We start from the raw sequence: 24,632 nt of genomic DNA, 5'->3' as shown, positions 1-24,632 counted from the left end.
TCGCCCAGGTTCATGCTGCTGGTTCATACAACTGAGCAGGAGTAAACAATTCCCTTCTCTTGCTCCGCTACTCATGGTTTACTATACTTTCACGTGAATTTGTTAGATTTCTTTGAAGGAACTAAGAAAAATCATCTGCTTAAACTACCTAACCTCAACATACTATGGAATTTCAAAGGGGCCCCTTGGTTTTTAGAAGACCGGAAACACAAGAAATGAAGAGAGCAGTGTTGCCGGGAGGAAGGAGGCTGTGCTGACTGGCTCCGTCTGCACAAATGACAGGTTATGTGTACCACGTCAACTACGTGCAAAATGTCACCAATAACGTCGTCAGGACAACAGGTATAAGACTTGGACTGTCCAAGGCAATTGGGACATATGGCCACCCCCCCTCACCCGCTACATACGGGATGCCTTCCCTTCTCCCGGCTGCATCAAAGCTGTTCTCAAGTCCAAAACCTTGCATGCCTTCTTTTAAATGTCTAAAATTTGGCATTTGAAAATAGTTGACCTTTTATGGTTAATTGAAGTTTATCCCTTTAAAAGTAAAATACAATCATCAGAGAAAACTTGGGAAATACAGGAAAGTATGAGAGGGAGGGAAGGAGGCAGAGAATGGGAGAGAGTGAGACAGAGAGAGAGAGAGAGGAAAAAGAAGAAGGAAAAAAACCCAAAACATAGCTCACAGTCTCATATCTAAAGATAACCAAGGCTAATGTTTTGGTGTTAATTATATTTTAAAAGTTTGCAGAAAGAAAAAAATCTGAAGCAAATATGCCAAATGTTAGTAGTGGTTAATGTGGGGTGGTGTGAGTGTGATTACTGTTTTCTTCTTTGCACTTTCCATATTTTTCAAATAAACAACAAAAAACAAAACAAAACAACAAAAACCCTTGTTTTTTCCTTGACTACAAAAATAACACCTGATCAGTGTCAAACACTTGGAAAACACGGAAGACACAAAGAACACACAGACACAGAAGAATAAACAGTAACACCCTGAATCTGTGTACACACATGTACATGGGTATATATGCACATTTACATAACTTTTAAAGAACAAAAGAAACATACCACGAAGACTTTCCTATGCCAGGATGCGGTTGCCATCAGGCTGATTTATAAGGGCTATCTAGTATTTCATTCACCATTTTATTTTTGTGCCCCTCATCACTTACTGGTGGTCATTTCAATTTTTTCCTCTATATTAAGAAAAAAAAAAAACTCTTAATAGCGAAATCTTTGCGTACATCAAAGGTTAGTCACATAGGATAAATTCTTAGCGTCAGAATCCCTGGGTCAAAGGATACAGACATGCCCAAGACTTTGATACATTTGCCAAATTGCCCTAGAGGCAGATTGAGACAGTTAGCATTTTTTAAAAGACTGAAATGGTTTCCATCTTACCACTAGCCCTTTGGCCTGTTTATCAGGACTTTTTTCTGGCATAGTATTTGCCTTTCCCTCTTGTGTATGTGTGTTTAATGTACAGAAGCTTCTGATCAGTTGCAAGTCAAATCTACCAGATCTTATCCCTTTACGATGTCTTCTTTTGGTGTCTCATTGAGAAAGAACCGTCCTCTCCACCCCGACATATAAAAATTCACCTGAATTTATTTTACTGGTTTCCTTTTATTAACCAGAGTTTGCTTTCATCCGAATTCTACGTGGGCATAGTTTAATAAGACAATGAGGTCTGTTAAGTGAGACAGAAGGTTCTGGCCTTCCTCCCCCGCCCTCGTCTCACTTGCCCAAGACCGGCGCTTTTGACTCCAATGGTTTTACTGGCATCTACCTTTGCAGCTCTAAATAAAAATGCTTCTGTTGCTAGCTCTTGTTAGGTTTTAGGCACTAGCTCCTTTTTGTTTTGGAAGGGGAAGATTTAAGAAACCAAGCAACCTTTTCCAGGCTCTCCCCGCCAAATGACACAAAAGCCTGTCTGCATCTCCTCTTCTCCTTGACACAGTTATGAGATTTGGTTAGATCAATACTAAATAAACTATTAGGAGAATAATGTGATTTCTCTTCCTTCCTACATGGGGCGGCGGCCAACAGATTCTTCCACCTAGGCCAAACCTTCAGAAGACTGCCGAGATCCGAGCCAACCCCCCCAGCGAAGCCACTCCCGAATTCCTGACCTGCAGAAACCAGTACTGTTGTTTGGAGACACTGTGTTGTGGGGTAATTTGTTACACAGCAATATGAAACTGGTAACACTATGTTTTTGCTTTCCCTGAGACTGTCATCTTTCTTGCAGGTGCTTAATTTTCTACGGATTTATCCCTCACTCTTTCAATACATTTACTCGCATCAGGGGTTCACTTCTGGAAGCAGCATCCTCGGTGGCCTCTGGGCAGCTCAGCCCTGGGGGCACAGTGGGCCGCCCAGGCTCTCCTCTTTTCTTCCCTCACATGGATTCCTTTCACCTCTCCCAGGAATTCTGCCACCTTGGAATCTGTGTCTTCCTCTTTGTTGGTTTACTCCTCGTTTGGGTGGAGTTAAAGTATGTGTGGTACTTCCTTGAGACTTCCACAAGACCAAAACCCATTTCACCCTGCCTCACACCAGTTAGTTTGACTGGGTATCGAATGTGGGTAGCACTTAATTTCTTTCAGAATCTCTAAGGCACTGCTTCACTGGCTTCTCCTTTCCCAGTGCTACTGTGTTGATGAAGTCGAAAGCATGCTGATTTCTACCCTTTGTAGGGGATCCACTTCTTCACACAAGCTCATTGGATCACGTTTGTCTCCAGTGGTGTGAAATGTCACAGTGATGTACCTTGTGGGTCTGATTTTGCTCATTCGGCTGGGGTATGTGCCAAACTCTTTCAGTTAGGCAGTTTATAATATTTCGTTCTGGGATTTAAAAAAAAAATGTGGTTTTAGTTGGTTTCTTTCCATTTTCTTTGCCTCTTATTTCTGAAATTCTCGTGATTCTGATGCTGACCCTCCTTGTTGCTTCTCTAACTTCTACTTTTCAACATTTCCTTATTTTGTCAAGTTTTCCATTTCTGCTATTGCACACTTTTTAAAAATTTTATTTATTCATTTACGTAAGTAATCTCTACGCCCAATGTGGGGCTCAAACTCATGACCCCAAGATCAAGAGTTGAAAGCTCTCCTGACTGAGGCAGCCAGGTGCCCCATTTCTGCTATCATATTTTTAATTTCTGAGATCTCTTTTTAATTTTCAGGATGTCCTATGTTTTTTGAAAATTTAGTTTTATTTTTCATGGTATTCTTCTTTTTTTTTTTTAATCTCACGGATGCCTTCTCTTTCTGACGACCTTAGTGATAGCTTTAGAAAATGTTTCTTCTTCCTGTAGTCTGTTTCCCCTTAAGTTGTCTTCTGCTTCTGTTTCCATTTTTCAAAAATACTCAACACTCCCCTTGGGTTGTGGTAATCTTGGGTGTCTGCTCACACGCGTGACAGGAGACAAAACAGCTGATTAGAAGCCGAGAGTGCTCTGATGAGATCTGTCTACTGTGTAGAGTGGCCTGGCTGAGCAGTTTTATGGGGAACCCCTGATGTCAGTATGTAGTATTTACTTCTCTGGGCAGAGAAGATTCTTCTGCTGTCTCGTCACAGGACTGTTCTGAGAGCTCAGTGAGCAGAAGAGGTCAAGTGTGTGTGTGTCTATGTGTGTGTCCTGCAGGTGCCATGAAGAGTTGAAGGGTTGTCTCAGCACTCCCCACACATTCCTTCACTTCATCCTCCTGCCTTCAGGATGGCAGTCCTGTCCTCAACTGGGCTTACAGTGGATCTGAGTTTTGTGGGCCTGAAGCATATATGATTTTGCAGGCCCCTTTAAAGAAAAAGAATGCAAATTTACAAATATAAGAATAGGACAGGGCCCCCTGTTGGCTCAGTCAGTGGAGCATGTGACTCTTGATCTCAGGGTTGTGAGTTTGAGCCCCATGTTGGGTGTAGAGATTACTTAAAAATAAAATCTTAAAAAAAATTTTTCTTTAAAAACCCCAAATATAAAAATAGTCATGAAACTGAGTGTTTACTTAGAGAAAAGAACATAACAAATTACAAGTTATAGAAGCTGACAACACGAACATCAGAAAATCAAGAATAACCTAATATTTTTATTAATCATCTGCCTGACACACCTCTGTATTCATTTCCCTACATTTTTCAGCTGCGTAGTCTATGATTGCCTTTTCATGTGACACAGAGTGGGTTAACATCATTTTCTTTGGGAGAAAAGAAAGGTAATTCAGCCTTTCCTCTTGTATGGTCGACTGAAATTTGTTTTCTATTACTGACAGTTTAGAAAAGCTTTTTTCCAACTTACCAGTAATATATAAATACAATAAAAATTTTAGGACTGTTGAAAATTTAGGAAAACCTGATGTTTCTCTCATAAATAAACTAAGATTTCAAGACACTTATCAGGTTTCCTTGTATGATGACTAATCTTAACTGGTCTCTGAATTAATGGGGGTAACCAGCTTGTCCCTGGAGGAGCACACACCATGGGTTTTGTCATCTTTGTTATCTTCGTGTTAACAAATTTAAATGTTTTATCAGCGTGTTCATATGATTTGCTCCTCCTCTTTATTAACTAGATCATCAAACATGAATGATTGCTCCTAATTAAATCTGATCTTGTTCTAGCAATGAATTACTAGCTTTTAGTACAATCTGAAAATGTTTTGTTGTACTTTGATTTCAAGAATATCTCTATTTAATTGTTTACCATTGTCACTTTTGTTTTGACCCAATTTTTCCCCTCAGCTTTTTTTTCTTTTTCAAAATGTTTTCCAGCTTTACTGAGATACAATGGATATATGTAACACTGTGAAAGTTAAAGGTATATATATATATATATATATATATATTTTTTTTTTTTTTTAAGTATGCCCAACATGGGGCTTGAACTCACAACGTCGAGATTGCGTTGCCTTTTCTACTGACTGAGCCATGCCCCTTTCCCGTTTTTAAGTACACTTAAAGAGGACCAAAGGTACCCTTTGTATATTTGCACTCAGGTATCTGCACTTTCTCGTGGTTTTAGCAAAGTTTTCAAAATATGTCTACAAATTGCAGCTAAAGCAGCATACTCCCAATTCAATCCTCCAGTCACATCCCCAAAAAAAGACCTACACTACTCCACAGCTGCCTGACACGAGAGTTAGTATAAAGCAGAAAAAGGAGGAAGTGAAGGCAGAGCTCTTTTTAACCGAGTGCAGTATAACTACATTTTTGATGTTCACGAAAAATACAGGATCACGTGAACACACAGCGAGGGCTCCTTCCAGGGCCCTGGACAAGGTCCACGCAAGCCAGGGGCCCTGAAACTTAACTTTATTAAATAGTTTTCACACAGTAAATCCACCTTTGTATGCCCAGTATAGGAACTCCCTGTCTCATACTCTCCAAGGGGTGGGGCCCCTTCGTTCTTTTGCTAGGGTGAGGCAGGGACAGTCTCCCAGGGACACTGGAGTTGGGGAGGAGACGGCAGGGCTCTAAACTTACTCAGAAACAGCTTTCAACCCGTCCTTCTGATCTGAGCGCTTGGCTTCATCCCACTTCTAGAAGCACCTACTGCCACTAATTCCTGAACTTTCGAGGATTCCATAACGTAAGTTGCGATGGCTCTTGGTTTTCCTAAATGCCAGTTTAGGATTTGCCTTTCTCGGAACTTAAGATAGTTACTGCACGTAACTGCATCCCAATTCCCAAATGATGTCTATGTTTCTATTCTCCCTGAATCTGTAGATCTGTGCCTTAAAACAAACAAACAAACAAACAAACAAACAAACTTCTTTAGTGTGCTTTTGGTAGGATTTGTAAGGGAGATGAATTAGATGAATGTATTCAATCTGTCATCTTTACTTGGAAGCTGATTTATTAACTTTTTTTTTTTTTAAAGATTTTATTTATTTGACAGAGAGATAGCACAAGTAAGCAGAACGGCAGGTAGAGAGAGAGGGAGAAGCAGACTCTCCACTGAGCAGGGAACCCAATGCAGGTCTCAATCCCAGAACCCTGGGATCATGACCTGAGCCGAAGGCAGACGCTTAATCGACTGAGCCACCCAGGCACCGCTGATTTATTAAGTTTTAAGTAACAGCTTTATTGAGATATAATTTATATACCATAACATTCACCCAGTGTACAGTCTAGTTGTTTTTACTACATTCGGAAGTGTGTAACCATCACCACCATCTAAGTTCAGAACATTTTCATCACCCCAAGAGAAACCCCGGGTCTATTAGCAATCACTTCCACTTCTCCTCTCCTTCCAGCCTGCTGGCAAAGCATTAATCCACTGTATCTATGGCTTTCTAGTATGCACAGTTCATGTAAATGGAATTATATAGGAAGTAGCCTTTTGTGTTAGCTTCTTTCAAGTGGCAAAATGTTTTCAAGGATCACCCACCTTGTGGCATATATCAGGACTTCATTCGTCTTTCATCGTGGAATAATATTCCAATCCAGGGATATACCATCTGGATCCGCTCACTCACTCTCCATCTATCCATTCATTCACTAGGTGATGGACACTTGGGTTGTTCTACTTTCTGGCCATTACGAATGCTGCTGCTATGAACGTCTGTGCACGTGTTTGTATGTGGACATACATTTTCATTTCTCTTGAGGATACACCTAGGAGCGAAAGTGCTGGACCATACGGTTAAGCTATGCTTACATTTCTGAGGAGCTGTCAGACTTTTCCAAGTGGCTGTGCCATTTTACAACCACCAGCAGTGGGTGAGGGTTCCTGTTTCTTCACATCCTCACCAACACTTGTCCTTGCCTTTTTTACTTTAACCATTCCAGTGGGTATGAGGGTTATTTCATCGTTGTTTGACTGACATGTCTCTAATGACTAATGATGTTGAACACCTTTTCATGTGCTTATCAGGCATCTGTATGTCTTCTTTGGAGAAATAGCCATTCAAATCCTTTGCCTGTTTTAAAAATGGGTTGCCTTTTTAAATTGTTGAGTTGTAAGAGTTTTTCATCTATTCTGGGTAGAAATTCCTGATCAGATATATGATTTGCAAACATTTTCTCTCATTTGTGAATTGTGGTTTTTTTTTCACTCTTTTCATGGTGTCCTTTGAAGCACAGAAGTTTTAGGTTCTGAAGTCTATTTTTTCTTTTGTTGTTTGTGCTTTTTGGCATCATGTCTAAGAATTCCTTGCCAAATTCGAGGTCATGAAGACTCACCCCTATGTTTTCTTCTTAGGATTTTGTAGTTTTAGCTTTTACATTTAGGACTTTGATCTATTTGGAGTCGATTTTTGTGAATGGTGTGAGGTAAGGGTCCTACTTCATTCTTTCACATGTGGATATCCAGTTATCCTAGTGCTGTTGAAAAGACTACAACTTCCCTGTTAAACTGTCCTGGCCTCCTTACAAAAAAAGTCAACTCACCATAAATGTAAGGCTTTATTTCTGAACTCTTGATTCGATTCCACTGATCTACATGTCTATCTTTATGCTAGTACCACAATGTCCTACTTACTGGACCTCTGTTGTAAGTTTTGAGATGGGAAGTATTGAACTGTCCAACTTTGCCAAGACTGTTTTGTCTATCTGTGTCCCTTGCATTTCATATGAATTTTAGTGATTTATTTTTTATATTTAAATCATTACTCCATTTAGAGTTTGAGTATATGGTTAGCCAGTTGTTTTAACATAATTTAGAAAATAAACTGTCTTTGAGAAATCATTTCATTAGCATGAAATACTTCTCTTCCATACCACAGACCTGTATACTCTTTTGCCAATAACAAAGATTTAATTATTCAGGTTTATAACAGTTCTTAATATCTACCCAAACAGATCCTTCTCACTACATTTTATTTCAGGTAATTGGCTATTTTAATTTGCCTTTATATTTAAGATAAACTTCAAAGTCATATGCTGTGTACCCCACCTCCCCAAATCAGGATACTTATTTCTGAAAATGCATTACATTTATAGATAGATTAACTTTTGAAGACCTACATTTTTTACAAATACTAGGTTTGCTCATCCAGGGCCATAATATTTCTTTCTATTCACTCAAGTATTTTTATTATATGCTTTAGTCTTATGAGTTTTTTCATATAGGTCCTGTACTTTTATTCTGTTGAATATCAAGATCCCAAAGTAACACTGACATATGGAAGTTTTAGCCCCACACCAATTCCACTTGATTATACTCAAATGGAATTCTCTTTTTCATTTATTGTCCTAGCACACAGGAAAGCTACTGGGTATTAAGTATTTACCCTGAAACTAGTCATTACACCTACATACTTAACCTACATAGCCCGAGAAATTCAGCAAGGAAAAAAAAACAATTAGGTTTTCCAAATAGACAGTCATATTACTTGAAAATAATGACAAAACTTCCCTTTCCTTTTCCAATATTTTGTACCCACTTCTTTTTTTTTTTTTTTTTTTTAAGATTTTTATTTATTTATTTGACAGACAGATCACAAGTAGGCAGAGAGGCAGGCAGAGAGACAGGAAGAAGCAGGCTCCCCACTGAGCAGAGAGCCCGATGCGGGGCCTGATCCCAGGACCCTGGATCATGACCTGAGCCGAAGGCAGAGGCTTTAACCCACTGAGCCACCCAGGTGCCCCTGTACCCACTTCTTGTCTTGTGTTATATAGCATTGGCCAGAAACTGTAGAGAAATGTTTCTGACTTAGTACTAAGAATGTTTCAAGGCTGACCTTTCACCATTAAATATGAAAAAGGCCTCTGGTTTCAGACAGAAAGCTTCCAATTAGTAAAGAAATTATCCTTTTGGTTTCTTTTCTTTCTTTCTTTTTTAAAAAGATTTTATTTATTTGAGAGAGAGAGGGAGAGAACGTAAGCTAGGGGAGACTCAGAGGCAGAGGTAGAAACAGGCTCCCCGCTAAGCAAGGAGCCCGACATGGGGCTCAATCCCAGGACCCTGAGATCATGACCTGAGCCAATGGCAGACGCTTAACCGACTGAGCCAACCAGATGCCCCAGGAAATATCTTTTTGTTCCTAGTTTCCTAAAAGGTACAAAGATCGGATCTTTGAGTTTTGTCCCAGAGCCTTCTTCTTCAGGCATCTAGATGATCAGCTTGCTCTCTTAGACCCAGTGCTGTGATTCACTGTTACACTCTTCTTGGTAAAGGGTCAGGCTAACCAACTTTGCCGTGTATAAATCTTGCTTTCTCATTCTGACACATAAGCCCTCTGGTGCAGGGACTGCACGTTCTGCTTCTTTGCAACTCCTGTAAGTACTGTAGGTACAGTGCTACGTTCAACCTTTCATTGAATGAATTTCAGCAAATATTTATCGGGGGCCTCCTTTAACCTTTAACCTAGAACTATTCTAGGTTCTAGGACTATCGGGATGAACAAGACTGACTTGTTCTATCATCTCAGGGAGTGTATAGCCCAGTCTGATGCACACGGTAAGGCACTGGGTAAGTGGGTAAATGAAGGAGAAAAATCAGTACGTTGCCCCAGGGCCCTATACCACACCATACTCTCATTTGAGGTTCCTGAAAAAAGTTACTCTCAGATAAGTCTTTATAAACAAAGAAAGGTAAGATCATTGTTTTCGGCTTCCCAATCCTTATCTGGCTAAACCAAAGCTAAAACAAAACAAAACAGGTCTCACCAGAGCTGCCCTTTAGCATTGGCAGTGAAGCCTGGCTGGACATGGTCTCAGAATATGGGCTGAGGGACAACTACTTTATTTTATTTTAAAATATTTATTTATTGGGGCGCCTGGGTGGCTCAGTGGATTAAAGCCTCTGCCTTCAGCTCAGGTCATGATCCCAGGGTCCGTGGATCGAGCCCCACATCAGGCTCTCTGCTCAGCAAGGAGCCTGCTTCCCCCCTCTCTCTCTGCCTGCCTCTCTGACTACTTGTGATCTCTGTCTGTCAGACAAATATATAAAATCTTTCAAAAAAATATATATACACAGGCAATTATTAAAAATATTTATTTATTTATTTATTTGAGAGAGAGCATACCCATGAGCAGGGGCAGAGGGAGAGGGACAGTCTCCAGCCAACTTCCCGCTGAGCATGGAGCCCAACTCGGGGCTTGATCTCCTGACCCTGAGATGCTAACCTGATTCGAAATCAAGAGTCAGTCACTTAACCGACTGAGCCACCCAGGCGCCCCCCAAACTAATAATTCAACGAGCTTAAGAGGAATTATCACGGGAGAAGAGTCTCCTGGGTTTATTCCAAGGCTGCCAAATGGCAGACAAGCTCCCCTCTGCTGAGCAAGAGCCTGAAAACTGGGGCAGGTACCCTGAGGGAACACCACCACCCAAGCGGTGGAAGGTGGTGGTGGTGGGGGGAAGACCAAGCAGAAGGACTACACTTCAAGCAGCTCTTCTGCCTCTTCTTGTCACTCCCTCCCTGATCTCCTCCCTGTGGTTCTAGAACCCCGCTGGGACACAGGGACTTCCTGGGGAGAAACAGCTGCTCTGGAAGGCGTCAGCGGCAAGAGCATCAGCATGGCGGCAGCTCCGAGAGCAGGGTTGCCTGGCCCCAAGGGGGTGTTGGGGCTCAGGCTGGCAGTCCTCGGGGACTCAGTGAGGCTCAGTGGGCCTCGGGACCTTCCCCAGGGTTCTTCCCTTGGCTTTGGATGAGGAAGCAGAGGTCCAGAGAGAAGACAGAGCCTGCTCCCCGCAGAATCTCTCTGCTCTGGAAGAAATCGTGAGGGCTCACAGCTCTCCTGTCCTCTGGACTAGGATTCCTTAGTTGCTTCTACTTGCCAGTCCGTAAATATGAGCACCAGAGGGCAGAAACAGGGCTATTTTGGTCTCAGCAACAAAACAGAGAAAACAATTCTCTGGAGCCTACCCTTCTCCAACCCTTAACGTGCCCCACTTCAAAAAAGAAAAAAAGTTCTATGTGCACAAAGGGGGTGGGGGGGGATTCACTTTCACAATAAAGAAAAGTCAACAGGATGTTCTCCGAAGCTACAAATATACTTTTTCAAACAGTAAATATCTCTATTAGCAGCACGATGCCAGTTGGCTAATTCTGTCTGTCTCAGTAAAACCTTTCCAAAAAAACTCCTGCTCTTGTGTAATGTCTATTTACAAAAACAGCTCTTTTGCATTTTCAATTTGCTGGGTTTCTCAATCTTTTGTTTCCCCACCCCCTCTACTGCAGAGGCAGAGACAAGAGGCAGGCCCAGATGGCAGTTGGGTGGGGATCCCCTGGTCACCCCAGCAGATCCCTTAAGGCCCGCCTTCTCTGGAGAGTCCTCTGCTTCCATGACAAAGAAGAGTGGAAAGAGGGGCGCCTGGGTGGCTCAGTGGGTTGGGCCTCTGCCTTCAGCTCAGGTCATGATCTCAGGGTCCTGGGATCGAGCCCTGCATTGGGCCCTCTGCTTAGCGGGGAGCCTGCTTCCCCTCTCTCTTTGCCTGCCTCTCTGCCTACTAGTGATCTCTATCTGTCAAATAAATAAAATAAAATAATAAAAAAGAAGAGTGGAAAGAAGCCGAAACCTACACGTTCCCCCCTGGTCTTCACCTTGGCCTCTGGAAATGGTTCCTACCGAATGTGAATGAGCCTAGGCCTGGCTCGGGGGTGGAGAGAACCCTGAAATGATTCAGTCTACCCCACCCCACATCTTTCTGAGGGATCACAGTTTTGGGGGGAGGGAGGAGGTGAGGGAGGTGAGAAAGAAGGGAGGGCTGAGTAAAGAAGTAGGCGGCAGTTGATAGTGGCTGAAATCCTGGCTCCCCGGGGAGTGGTCTGGGCCTGAGTCACTGTCTCAGGCGAGAGCAGGAAGGTGGGCGAAAGGCAGCAGCTTCTGCAGGCTGGAAGGACAAGCCCCTCCTCCCCCCATCCTTCTGTCACCCGATCCTTGGGTCATTGCCTTCTCTGGTCTGAGGCCCCACCAAGGCTACTGCCACCTTGACACTCGGAGGGGAAACAGAGGGCTGGGGCCAGGGCAGGGCTTAGGGAGAGGCAGCTGGCTCCTGCAGAGCAGCTGCGTGCTGGAGGTCATCCTCTCGGCAGGGCCAGCTGGCCACAGTGCCACCCGGCCACGGAGAGTTCAGCCTGAACAAGGGCAGGAGAGAGCCCATCAGAAGGGGACATGGACTAAGCTGTAAAATGGCCATTTCCAGCACCTCTGACCACAGCCTTTCCACACCACCCCGGCCCCTGTAGTCTTTCCCCTGAATTAGCCAGATCTAAAACCAGGGCACATACAAAATACTGCCCTGACTCGCCACCAGTCCGAGGAGGTATGTGTGTGTTTAAAAATAAAAGGCATGACTCTGTGACTTGGCCGATTTGTCATTTGGACTGGAACAATCCCTCAGCTCAGCTGTGATCCCTCCTTCTCCATAGCTCCCCAGGCTGACCTCTGAGCAGTTGAGACGGAATGAATCACAGAATTCGTGAGATCTTAGAAATCTTCCAGTTCAAGTGGCCATTTACCAAGCATCTCCTTAGTGCTGGTTGGCGCTAGGTGCTTCACAGACCACAGATCATTTAAAGCGGTCCCCTCTTGTACTCCCCACTAGAGGTAGTGCGCTGAATGGGGGGACAGACTCTGGAGCCGCACTGCTTGGCTTTTAAGTCCTTGCTTTGCCAACTGCCAATGGTGAGGCTTTGGACAAGTTACCTAACCTTCCTGTCTCTCAGTTTCCTTGCCCACAGAATCGGACAATAATATACATATCGTGTAGGGTCACTGGAGGGCCAAACGAGTTTAGTTCCTAAAATAGTTCCTGACTATACAGTCAGCGGCCTGTATGGATCTGCAATAAAGATGATGTTGTTTTCGATGATGATGAATGAACTGAGGCCTGAGGGGGTGGCTCGACACGGTTACGCAGAGGTCAGTATGGTTAGGGAAGCTGCAGTGATTTGTACTGTTTCGGGGGCAAGCAGCCGTCCCAAGTGGGTCCACTTGCCTACAATGAATGAGGACTTCCTCCTGAGTAGTGAAAGGATTTGTGACTGAAGTCTGGAGGCTGATGGCACTGCTGAAGGTCTAGAAACAAGAGGAAGGAAGGCAATTCGGGGAGGTAGTCTGTTTGTTTGTTCTGTAGTTCCTTAGAAAATGCGTTTCCCCATTTTATAAACAGAAAACAGAAGGCATTGTGAGGTGAAAGGCTTCTCCTGCTTACTCAACAAGCCCGAGAGAAGCCTCCAGCGCCTACTTCCCATTCTGACTGCCTACTTCCCATTCTGACCGGTGAACCCTGGCTCTGATGGCGACAGACTCTGAGAGGCACCAGCCCAGCTGTTTCACTTCTGAGGCACTATCTCCAATCTCATTTTCACTTCAGTCTCTAACCAACCAGGAATTCTACAAAGAGCTTTCACTCGACCCTTTCCCTTCTCTGCTGAAGGTCTGAAAGCAGCAAGGAGAAGGAGAAGGGGGCCTGAGAGGGAAACTCACTTCTAGGCCTACCTCCCCAGGTCATCCTTGCCTACCAAATGTGGGAGGCAGGAGTTCTCCTGCACTGAATGGTGACGTGAGCTCTGGCTGTGATGCCCCTCAGGCCAGGCATGACAAAAGTTAAGAGGATTATCAATATTGTAAGTACTCAGAAATGACAGAGAGGAAATACTCGGGCGTTCACCGAGCATCATCATGCTCTACCATGAAGCCACACTTGCCTCTGACCTCACTCTTGAAGCAGTGTAGCTCCTCAGGCACTGCTGTTGAGCCCCCTGAGGGCTATAGCGTGATTACGTACCCCCCCCCACTCCTTCTCACCCTGGTGGGGAGCCATGGCTCTGCCTTTAGTAGGTATCATTCCTAGACTTTCACTACATACGTAAACGTAGAGTAAGCTGTAAGCACAATACAGTACTGTTTTATGGGCCCGAACTGTACGGAAATAGTACAATCTTGAATGCATCACTTTGAAACTAACTTTTCTGTCCAGCACTATGCGTCTGAGATTTGTCCACATTCATATACATAGCCCCGCTTCATCCACTGTAACGACCACCTGTCTCATTATGTAAAGACACCACACTGGAGAGGCTGGACACCCACACACAATGAAGCGACCTGCTCCCTGGCGGGAGTTGCTCTGGGCCAGGGGGTGCAAACGTTTCCAATGTCACAGGTGCTGTAGAAACCTCCAAAGTGGCTGGATCAATTCACACCACTCCTCTCCACGCTACCTCGCACCCCGGATGCCAGTGGGCACGTGCTCCCCCTGCTCCTCATCCTTAGATGAGTGTTGCCAGACTTTAAAACTGTTGCCAGGGCGCCTGGGTGGCTGAGTGGGTTAAGCTTCTGCCTTTGGCTCAGGTCATAATCCCAGGGTCCTGGGATCAGCCCCACATCACATGGGCTCTCTGCTCAGTGGGGAGCCTGCTTCCCCCTCTCTCTGCCTACTTGTGATCTCTGTCAAAAAATTAAATAAAATCTTAAAAAAACAAAAAAACCCCAACACTGTTGCCAGTCAGATGGCTGTGTGATGGCATCTTACTGTTGGCTTAATCTGCTTTTCCCTGATTATTAATTAACCAACATCTTGGTACAGGCTTTTGTCTGCTTCAGTTCCCTATTCCTTAAAGTGACTGACACTTTTCCCATCTATGGATTAAATTCTTACACAGCACGTGGCTGGGGCTTTTCAGAGTTGCCCCCTCTACATTTCTTATTATGACCCTCAAAAACCCACCAGATAAATGGGCAACACTGTCTTCTGCTGGCTGGAGTCACTTGTGTTGGCTTGTAGCCTGAATCCCTGCAATACACGCCCAAATCAGTGTTTGTCTATCTGGGGTCCCGCATCAATCATGTACGCTGCTACACCGCAAATCTATCAAAATCAGTCATGAGATCAGTGGAAGTACACCATTCTTTTAAACATGAACTAGAACATAACAGAAAATACTGGAATGCATCACACATGTGCCTGAAGTATAAATGTAGGTGTGCTGCGATGCGATATCAAAGCTATTTCTGACTGCAAACTGTGGTCAAAAAATTTAGAGGAGGCCACTGTCCAAGTTCGTGCCCCACCTTCCCCACCCACTCTTCCCCCCAACCCAGGCTCCATTCTTCCCCTTCTTTGAACTCTCATAGAGAGCACTCCCAAATGAATCCCATGAAACGGCTGATCTCCCCGTGTCACTTCCATGCTCAAAACCCTTCCATTTTCAAAAGCTGAAGCTGAGTTTTGGCTCCTCGGGGAGGCCCTGCAAGCACTGACCAGGGGCCCTAACTCTGGTGCCTGCTGTTATCCACGCAGCCCTATGAGCTAAACCCAAGCCAGCCTCCTGACTGACCCCACTGAATACTCTTGATGCATTCCGTCTCCACACGCCTTTTCCACGCCATCCCTCTATCCTGGGCCCCTCTCCCACTGCCCACTGCAACGCTGCATACTGGCTAGTCAAGGTTTAACTAAAACTACGTCCTCTGGTTGAAACTTTTCTTGATGCCATACTGACATTTGGTGATTGGCTGTCACTCCTGTGAAGCCCCAGCGCTTTCCATACGCTGGCTTATAACAGGCATTGGTTCTGAGAGCCTTTCCTGTGTCCCCAAAATGCAGCACAGGCCCCTTGTACAGTAGAAATGTTCACTGAGCAGGAAATCAACAAACAGTTATGGAGCACGATCTGTGTGCAACAAGTCGCCGCGGGCCTTACTTAATGTGTTAGACACCGACATAATGGGTTCAGGGAAGCAACTCTAACAGTTGAATTGCCAGTTCTGAAGCTGCCCCAACACATGGACATGATGAGCATAACTGAAGAAAACATCTTTGACAAAGACGCTGTGGGATTCAGGATCCTCAGCTCTCTCCAAACACTGGAAAAAGCCCCTTCCCCTCTCATTACAAACAGTTGAAACAAGAGTGAGATGTCTTATGCCAGGGCCCAAAGCAACAGGCAGCAGTGGGGGGCGGCCAGAACCTGAACTCACCCCTCCAACTCCCAGCCACATTTCTCTGCATGGACGCTGATTTCCTTCGTTCTGAGTCAAACTTCCGGACCTCTAACAGAGGAAGATTTACTGCAGGCCTCCTTTTTCCTTGTCACTCAAGCCTAAGAGCATCAAGGTGTGTGGTTCCAGGGAAGGCTACTCTCCCTGGAGACAGTGAAGCCAGATGGATAAGGCAGATTATATTCTTAATTCTTTTGAACTCTCCCTCCATACAATAATAAAGATACAGACACAAGAAGAGAGAGGGGGAGACAAGCAGGAGAGGAGAGGGAAGTGCTTGACTTAGGCCCAAATAGCGGATCAGTGACCTGAGATGTTTGACCTGAATATCAAACGCCTTCTTCCTAGCAGGGCACAACACTGGACCACCTGGCGAGAAGACGCGTGGGTGGTCGGTGGATGAATGGATGGGAAGATGGTACAGGAAGACAGCAGGTACCCACTAAACAAACGGGGTGGGTGGGCTGCATGCACAGAGGAAGCAGGGAACAAAGACCTCTCACTCTTCATGCAAAGTCCACAGTGTGCAAAGGGCATCAATATTGGACATTTCTCACTGTGACATTTTGAAAGCCCAGCCTAGCACAGAACAATGGCTACCCTCTGGGGACCATGGGCTGCATGCCCCTAGGACTTATTCAATGATGGCTGGCATACCCCATGTGCTTGGTGAACTTGACCCTGGGCATCGGCCTTCTATGATGGCCCTACGTCACTCTGGTCTCTTCCCCCACTGAGAATTCCAGTCTTGGATGAATGGATGGATTCATTCTGGGAGCAGGAAAACCACTCCAGGAGTGAATCAGAAGGACCCAGCCCTGCTCCCTTTGCCAGCCATTGAGCCATGAACTGAGTGTGATTGTGTGCCCAGGCGCCGGTGCTCTTCCCCTCTCAGGGAGATAGGGTCAGGGTCCACGTAAGAGATGACGTAGAGACCCTCTATAGAGGAAGAAAAAGGAATCTCAGCTTTGAGGGACAAAGCCACCCTTTTGGTTCTGACCCATGGTCCAAGGAGATGCCAAGCTGCAAAAGCTACACTAGTAAATTAACTCTGCAGAATAAAAATCTCAAGCTTTTGCTGAACCGTCAGTTGTCAATTTCAATTCTCTGCAACCTGACAGGCCTTAGGAAACAGGCTATTGCGTTCTCGGATAGAAAGCCTTCTTTAAGACAGGTGGAAACAGCATGCTTCAGATCACCAGGAGAATCCTCTACCCTGCCTGCTGCTCTGTTCTCCTGATTACTGAAGCAAAGATTGACTTTTAAAACTGTGAATGCCAATCTAAGCAATACAAAACATTTGTACTCTCTGGTTTTTACCTTAAAAAATTAAGCAAGGGAATTCCAAAGTTTCCAGATGCAGCTAGGAAGAGGATATCTATATCACAAGGTCAGAGAACCCAGGCTGACACTTTAAGGAAGTAATTTCTTTAGGAAAGGGAACTGAAGGACTGCCACTTTGCTCATCACTAACTAGGTTATAACAAGATGGGAAAGTTAGCTTTTAAGGCTCTAGCCCCCTATCGGCCTCCTGGAACAAAGGTGGAGGGAAAAAGAGCAGCTCCTGCCGGGGCTTATTAGGGCATTGCTCCGGGCTTCCTCTCGTGCTGGTACCAACTCTCTGACATTTGTCCATCAATCTTTGTCTACGAAGCAGGAGAGCAGAGGGGACAGAAATGGTCTAAATTTTACATTAGAGAATTGTCCTTAACATTGGCTGATATTCGCAACTTGTGGCCAGTGCGTAGTTTCCACTAATGGTCAAATGTGAGACTGCAAGGGCCTTCCTGAAGGATATTCTCCTATAATCATTCTTTCATTCATGACCAGTTATCATACATTTACTTTGTATAAAGAAACAGACCAGACTATGAGGACAGAGTGACAAACACATTCCCTATGCTAAATGGACTTGGATTCCAAGAGATTTGATTCATCTCATACATCTCTAAAGGTCAGTGTATTCATACAAGCAAACTATACGGCTAGACCCCCTGAGGTCTGAGGTTGTGGATATTCAGGTCCTTGGGTCTGAAGGTAAGAAAGGCCCTTTGGGCAAACTGAGTCAAAACAAATCAACCATTAAGTATTATGAAGTCTCTACTATGAGCCTTCATCTACTATGGCCATCATACAGCAACATACTTTCCAACGCTGGAGCTGTGACTCTCCTACTCTGAGACTCCTTAGCATCTTTCCTCATGGCCTGCTGGTTCCCGTAATTTTAGCTTACCTATGTCTATGTTCCAGAGAAAACAGTGAGTGGGTAATGGCCCTGCCAATGATTAAAACTAGTTCAATCCCACACTGGGAGTGTGGGTGTGGGTTTTCGATTCTGGACCCTTCCAAAAGAGCAGCAAGTTCTGTCTTTCAAAGACTGTTAAGTGGTTCAAAGACTAGTCATCTCAAAGCGAGTGGGTTTTTGATCAGTGAGCTGGGCCCAGACTGCCAGAGTCTACGGGAGCCTACGGGAGCCATGGAGAGATGCCCACAGGGGAGAAAGCAGGCATTTTACTCCACTTCAACGAACGTTTACAAGAGGAGGAAACAGGAAACTTCCTCACTCCAAGCAGCTGGGAGAAGAGGGGACCGGTTCTACGTAACAGAAAGAGTCAGGAAACCGACGCGGGAATCCCAGGCCAAGGGGATTCCCCCGCCCCCGCTCCCGGTGAGTCCTGCCGAGAGACGGAGCCTCCGGGAATGCACCAGGACAAGGGCCCTCGAACGATCAAGGGCGGAGGGTCCGTGCTGGCAGGGCGGGCAGCGCGGACGAGGAGACTCAGGTGGGCGCGGGCAAGGCGCCTGGCGGGCCTAGGTCTCCAGCGGTTCTACCGCCCTGGCCTCACTCACCAGCTCATGGTCCCGAAACTGGCCCTGCCGCCGGGGTCCTCGGCTGCAACTGGGTCCTCAGGGATCACTTCCGGATTCAGCCAGTCTCCAGGAAGTGACGTAACCCCACCCCCCCATACCCGGAAGAGGCGGGGGTGGGCAGGGCCCCGGGCGTTAACCCTTCCTCGGCGGCGGGCGTCCCGCGCATTTGCCCGGCCCCGCCCGGAGACCTCGCACCTTGCGTTGGAGGTTCGGGGCTCAGCTTGTGGCGGCGGCGTGGGGACGCCCCCCCCCCCACCGCCGGGTGCGTTTTCTGCCAGAGATACTGATTTGTAAAATTCTCATTCGCTTACTACACTTCCCTCTTAACCTTGTTATGGCCTCAGTTTTTCTGTCTGCAAAGAGATTTCTAAGCAGCCCTTGTCCATAGGGGAAGGGACAGTGGGGGAGCCAAGGGGGGGGGGACTTACGTTCCCCTTGTGGTCTTTGTGTTTTTTAAATTGTGTACCCTGTACATGCCTTACCTGCTATAAACAAAAACATCGATGGATCTGTCCCCTTATAGATGGCACAAGGCTCTGAATATAAAAAGGGCTTTTCTGGTTGGCAATGTTCTGTCGATTTACCCACCCAACGAAAGAGAACAAAGAGTAAGCGTTGCACCTTGTCTCCTAGTCCTTCCCTCTGCTCCGCTTTACAGAACCCAGATGATGTGAATGGTCCCATTGTTTTTACTCAGTCACTTGACAAATATTCCTGGAGTTCCTGCTATGTGCCAGGCACTGTGCTAACCCCAAGGCCACAACCCTGAAGAAGCATGGATCCTGCCCCAATTCTCTCTCAGAGCTACATACCTAGAAGGAGAGATAAAAGGCAACTAAGTAATCACATATGATGGGAAAGGACAGGGCGCTGAGGCGGCCCATAAGGGACTCCTGCAAGCTGCATGTGCGTTTTAGTGATGGCTTCCCTGAAGAGCTGATGTGTAAGCCAAGTCCTAAAGGCAGCTCAGTCTAGCCAGTTTAATCCGAGATGAGGGCTGGAGGGAATCCAGGCAGAGGAAACCTGTCTTAGCTGAGAAGGGGACTGAGTTCCAGGCAAGCAGCTCACTCTGGTTCTCCCAAAGACAGAGTTCAGGGCCTTAGTCCCTTATAAGCTGCCTGGGGTCTTGAGCCATGTTGGCCTCCTCACCCACAAGAGCCTCCCTACCTCAGAAGAGAAAAGCAGGCAGCGAGGCCTGTGCAAGTAACTGCTGGGCTCACATGGGCCCTCTCTCTGGGAATTTTCCTTCAAATGGATCTCAAGTTAAGCCACTGAAGAGAAGATGTGTATCACTTGTTTTGAGTTACCAGGGGAGAGTGGACGGCTTGGTCAGGAGGAGCTGGGGTACTCAGAGGCTCGTGCACAGCAGATGGTCTCTCATTTGTGTTTTCTGTTTCCATTGTTGAGAGTCTAGAGTTTAACTCAACAGGGGTTTCCCAATAGAGGGTGGGCCCCCGAGTGCCTTCCACAGATCAGCTTCATCACCATGTTATTCCTCAGGAAACAAGCCAAAGTGAACACTAGAGAACTTGAAGAATAAAGAGGAAGAGAAGTCACCAAAAGGCAGCCTGGACAGAGGATAGGCAAAGGGAGGGACAGTCCTTGCTGCTTTGTACAAGGTGTGATGGATGGATGAGGGGTGATGTGGTTGATGAACATTCTGGTATTTTAACACCCGTGGATGGCTCTCCCACCTGCTTCTTCCTTTCCCTGTGCCCTGTGTCCCTTAATTATTGCCCCAAAGTGCTAAAGAATTTCCAGAAATATCAGCCTAGGCAACCACTATATCCCAGAGGAAGTGTGTTTCAGGGTTGGCGGGTAGCAGACACATCCCATAGGACAAGAATAATGGATTCTGGATAAGGAGTCTAGAGGAGTCGTGGGCTCTGGTTCCATCTTTGACACTAGGACTGACCTCAGGAAGTCACATCCTGTCTCTGAACCTTGGCCGCATTTTCCAGAAGATGAGTGGATGGATTATATCACCAAAGTTGCCAACACTATGAGGTTTTAAGTTGTCTTATTGATTGAAGAGGTCCTCAGGAAATAGGAAAATAGAGGAGGTCTGTGGCATGGGGCCTGAACAGAAAGGCAAGCTGAGAGAAGTGAGCAAATCTGAGCAAATTGAGAGATGTCAGCAGATCTGACATTTCAGGGCGGGGAGGGGGAGGGTGGGAAGGAGGGGAGAGGGAAGGATTCAGCCTGAGGCCCAACTAGGGCCATGCGGCTTACCCACAGCCCTGGCTCTTTAATGGGGCCAGCATGACCGCTAAGGGTCCTGGAAAGAATGCTGGCCTTCTAGGATTCTGTCTGGAAAGGCCCGCTTGGACTCCTTCCCTGTGGCTCCTTTGCTCAGCCTGAGATGTGCCAGGCTGAAGATGGACGGCTGGGCCCCCTGCTGTCCTGTAGACCCCCAAGCTTCCCTCCATGAGCATGACACGGCATTCTGCATTGATCCCTGGGGAGCTGAACATGAGGAAACATAAACACCTCCCACTGTCACAGAAAATTCAGCTGCGGGTCTCCAGACCCAGGGTGGGAAGCTCAGACTTTCTTCTGGGAACCAAAGGATGGCACTAAGAGGGTCAGGTTGATCCTGCCCCTTTGGGGAGGGAAGGGGGGCTGGAAATGAACAAATTCAGCTTCTCTGTGGAAGCTGAGAGTGGAGGAGCTTCAGACAGAGGTGGGATGCTCCTGGCTGCCAGCCTGGTGAATACTGCTTCCTCCCCCAAAGTCTGAGCCTGAAGTTCAGGGAGTGTTCAGGGGGCAGAGATTTGTTTGGGTGGACAGAGTTCTGTACCAGAGGGAAAAGAGCCAAAGAACCAGTTAAGCCACCACACCCCTCCCCTCTACTCAGAAACTGGTGAGCAGGTGCTCCCCACTGACCCTCCTCTCTGGGCTTGTCCTATATGCCCTCCCCACACAAAGGTCCGATTCTTTCACCAGGCGGACCGCTAGTCAGCTAGGAGCAAGGCTTCCTGAACTGGAGCTGGATCATGAGGAACTTCCTCACCAGCGTAAGGGCTGAGACTGAAGGGATTGACTGTTAGGGGGCTGAACTGATGGGCCGAGTTCCCTTTGCAGCCCTGAAGGTCTTTCTGTCCTGGGAGGCTCCCGGAGCATAAATTCAGACCCAAACCCTCAGGTTTCTATATGGTTTCACTACCCACTTCCCTCTGTTCTGCATCTGCTCAACAAGGTGGCCCGGAACAAGAGTTCCCTGAGGAGCCATGGGCCAAGGACATGGGAGACGAGCAAGGGTGGGAGAAGATGCAGGATATGTGGGTGAAAGTTTTCAGTGGTGGGAAGCACACCTCAAGGGCTCAAATGTCAGGGTAAAGTGGCAAGTCAGAGGCTGGGTTAGCTAAGCAGGCAGGGCCAGGAATAGCTGTCTGGACCCTGGCTCTGTCCCCAAGGAGCTTGAGGGAGTCTCTCCCCTCCTCCGGGCTTCATTTTTCTTGACTGTAACATAAAGAGTCTGGGTTAGATCTGGGATGGCAAATGGGTGCCATCCCACTTGCCATCTCGAATGGCTTGTTCCTGGCTGCCTGGAGCACCACATAGGATTCTGGGGAATCTGTCCTTGTTGGGGAAGTTCTGTGATTGATTAGCGATGCCTGCCTTGGATGACTAAGGCGGTCCAGTCTATTTTATTATTTAGCCGTTGTTCTTATTTTTATTACCAGTTAATAACTGAGCATTCACGATATGCCAGGCACTGTTTTAAGTGGTTCCATTTTCGCCGTTTCCCATGATGCTGTGAAGTCGATCCTATTACTGTGATCGGCATAAAGCACAGCTGGTAAGTAGGGAGAAGGAATTCCCACCTGGGCCTCCTGGTCCTGAACCTTATGCTTTTTGACGCTGTGGTTATACGACCTCTCACCGCTGAAGTTCCTACTTCTGTAGACACTACAACTTTGTCAAGGCAAAGTGGAAAGGAGCAGCAGACAGCTGGGGAATAGGCGAAGCACGAACCCTGGAGGGGCGGGCCAGCCTGAGACCAGGCACCTAAAGGGATTCAGGGCTTGGCCTCGACCTGGGAACTTTTATATGCTTCCTCCTGGTCAGCGAGCTCGGGACCAGCAGGTGGCAGCACCTGGCAGGGTGAGAGAAAAGGGCAGATTCTGGACTTGGCATTGATCCTTCAGGGATCCTTCAGGGATCTGCCAGCCCAGATGCTGAGGAAAGCAAGGACAAAGGAGGGTGTGCAGGAGGGCTAGTCAAGGGCCGGGAGGAAGGAGGCCCAAGCCTCAGACCTACAGGGAGCTCCCATGGCCAATGCTTTAGTTCCCCCCGCAGTGTGAGCCTCTCAGCTTGCATTTCATGGTGCCTGCTGTGGGCTTTTTTTTTCCTCCACTCTGGGAGAATGACTAACTTTAAGGACTAAAAAAAAAGTGTTTTGATTACACTGCCTTTTTACCAACTGGGAGCATTAGTCACCGTGGATTGCTGCAGATAACGGGGAAGGCAAGCAGCATCCCCCACCTCCCCCTCCTTCTCCCTGATTAGCTCGCAGAAGCCAAGGAGGAGACGAGAGTGAGAAAGAGCGCACCCAGGAGGGAAAACAATACCCCTGGACAGCATGGGTCCCGGGCATGTGCCCAAGGGCTGCTCCTCCAGGCTGGGCAGGCCCCTGATAGATTGACCCATAATAGGAGATGCCCGCTGGAAAGAGAACGGGCAGGAGGAGCACTGAGCCCATGCCCCAAGCCCCTGGGATCTGAGTTGGCTCCAAGTCGCCTGTTCCTCCAGGTGGGTCCAAGGTACACCTGGAAAGGGGAAGGCAAGGGTAAGTCACTGAAGATGCAGCCCCCGAAGTGGGGCATTAGTGGCCAAAGAGGATGACAGAGCCCACGATGGCGTGACAGGGGGCCGATGCCCAGGCTGTGGAGGGGCTAAGGAATTGCTGCCTTGGGCTGAGGCTGTCAGGGCTCTGCCTAGGGTTGGGCAGCTCCTGCAAATGGGGACGGGTCCCACTTTCCCTGCCCTATGCTCTGGCATGCTCTGGCAGTCCTCTGCATCCTCAAGGGGGCAGTATCTGGCACTTTGGGTGGCCTTTGCTCCTGCTTTGGTGCTGATGGGGCAAGAGAGCTAGGGTGCTCTCCTGGTCTGTCCTGTTGGCCTGGGTGCTGATGATGGGAACTCTCTATCTTCCTGGGGAAGGCTGGAGCTGGGCTGTATTGGGGACAGGCTGGCCCTGTGAATCCTCTTCTTTCAGGTCAGCCCTTTGGCCCACTCCCCCCACCCCACCCCTGCCCAACCCCCACCATGGTGCTCCACCCTGGGAAGAATGGCCCTTCCATTGGCTAGCCGCTCATGGATATGTAAAGAATCCCAAATATTAGGACAAATAACGTTTGGATTATGTCAGTAAAGAAAAAGAAACAATTTTATTTCTACATTTCCCAAGATCAAAGCTACTTCATCTAGATGTTGCTGCTTCTGATTCTTTTTAAAAAAGAAAATACCCACAACTGTCTAGTGTTCTCTAGACTATGAGGAGCTTATGTGACACCATCTTAGAGCAAACAGGGTTGCAAGAGGGAGAAATCCCGAGAGAAGTACCCCTTAGCCTCGGGTCTCTAGCCGCCACAGAGGATGTCCAGGCCCTGGGGTTGCCGTGCGGTTGTTCCCATCAGCTCTGGCGTGTCTCTTCAGCCTTTGCTCTTCTGAGTGTGGCACGGTTGGCTTCCTGAAGCTTCCCATGCCCATTCTTTGGTCTTTGCAGTTGTCCGTGATAACCTCCATCAGTGCTGAGTACTCCTGGTGCTCAGCAAAGCATCTGACATGCATTCAATCATGTATTCTCTTTAAAAAAAAAAAAGATTTTATTTTTAAGTGATCTCTACACCCAACAT

General features: G+C 46.8%; 1 protein-coding gene across 1 annotated transcript in view; it reads right to left on the bottom strand.

The window, feature by feature from the left end:
• The window catches only part of BIN3 (bridging integrator 3), a 42,750-nt gene extending 23,899 nt beyond the window's left edge, over window positions 1–18,851 (bottom strand). Inside the window, exon 1 of the mRNA XM_082729275.1 lies at window positions 18,751–18,851. Within this exon, the coding sequence (XP_082585401.1) occupies window positions 18,751–18,758 (8 nt within the window). The 5' untranslated portion in view covers window positions 18,759–18,851. The remainder of the gene's footprint in view (window positions 1–18,750) is intronic.
• Window positions 18,852–24,632: the final 5,781 nt, after the last annotated feature.

The sequence above is a fragment of the Mustela nivalis genome (genome assembly GCF_964662115.1).
Source record: "Mustela nivalis genome assembly, chromosome: 4".
In the NCBI taxonomy this organism is placed as follows: Eukaryota; Metazoa; Chordata; class Mammalia; order Carnivora; family Mustelidae; genus Mustela; species Mustela nivalis.
This window is presented reverse-complemented; position numbering and strand designations above follow the sequence as displayed.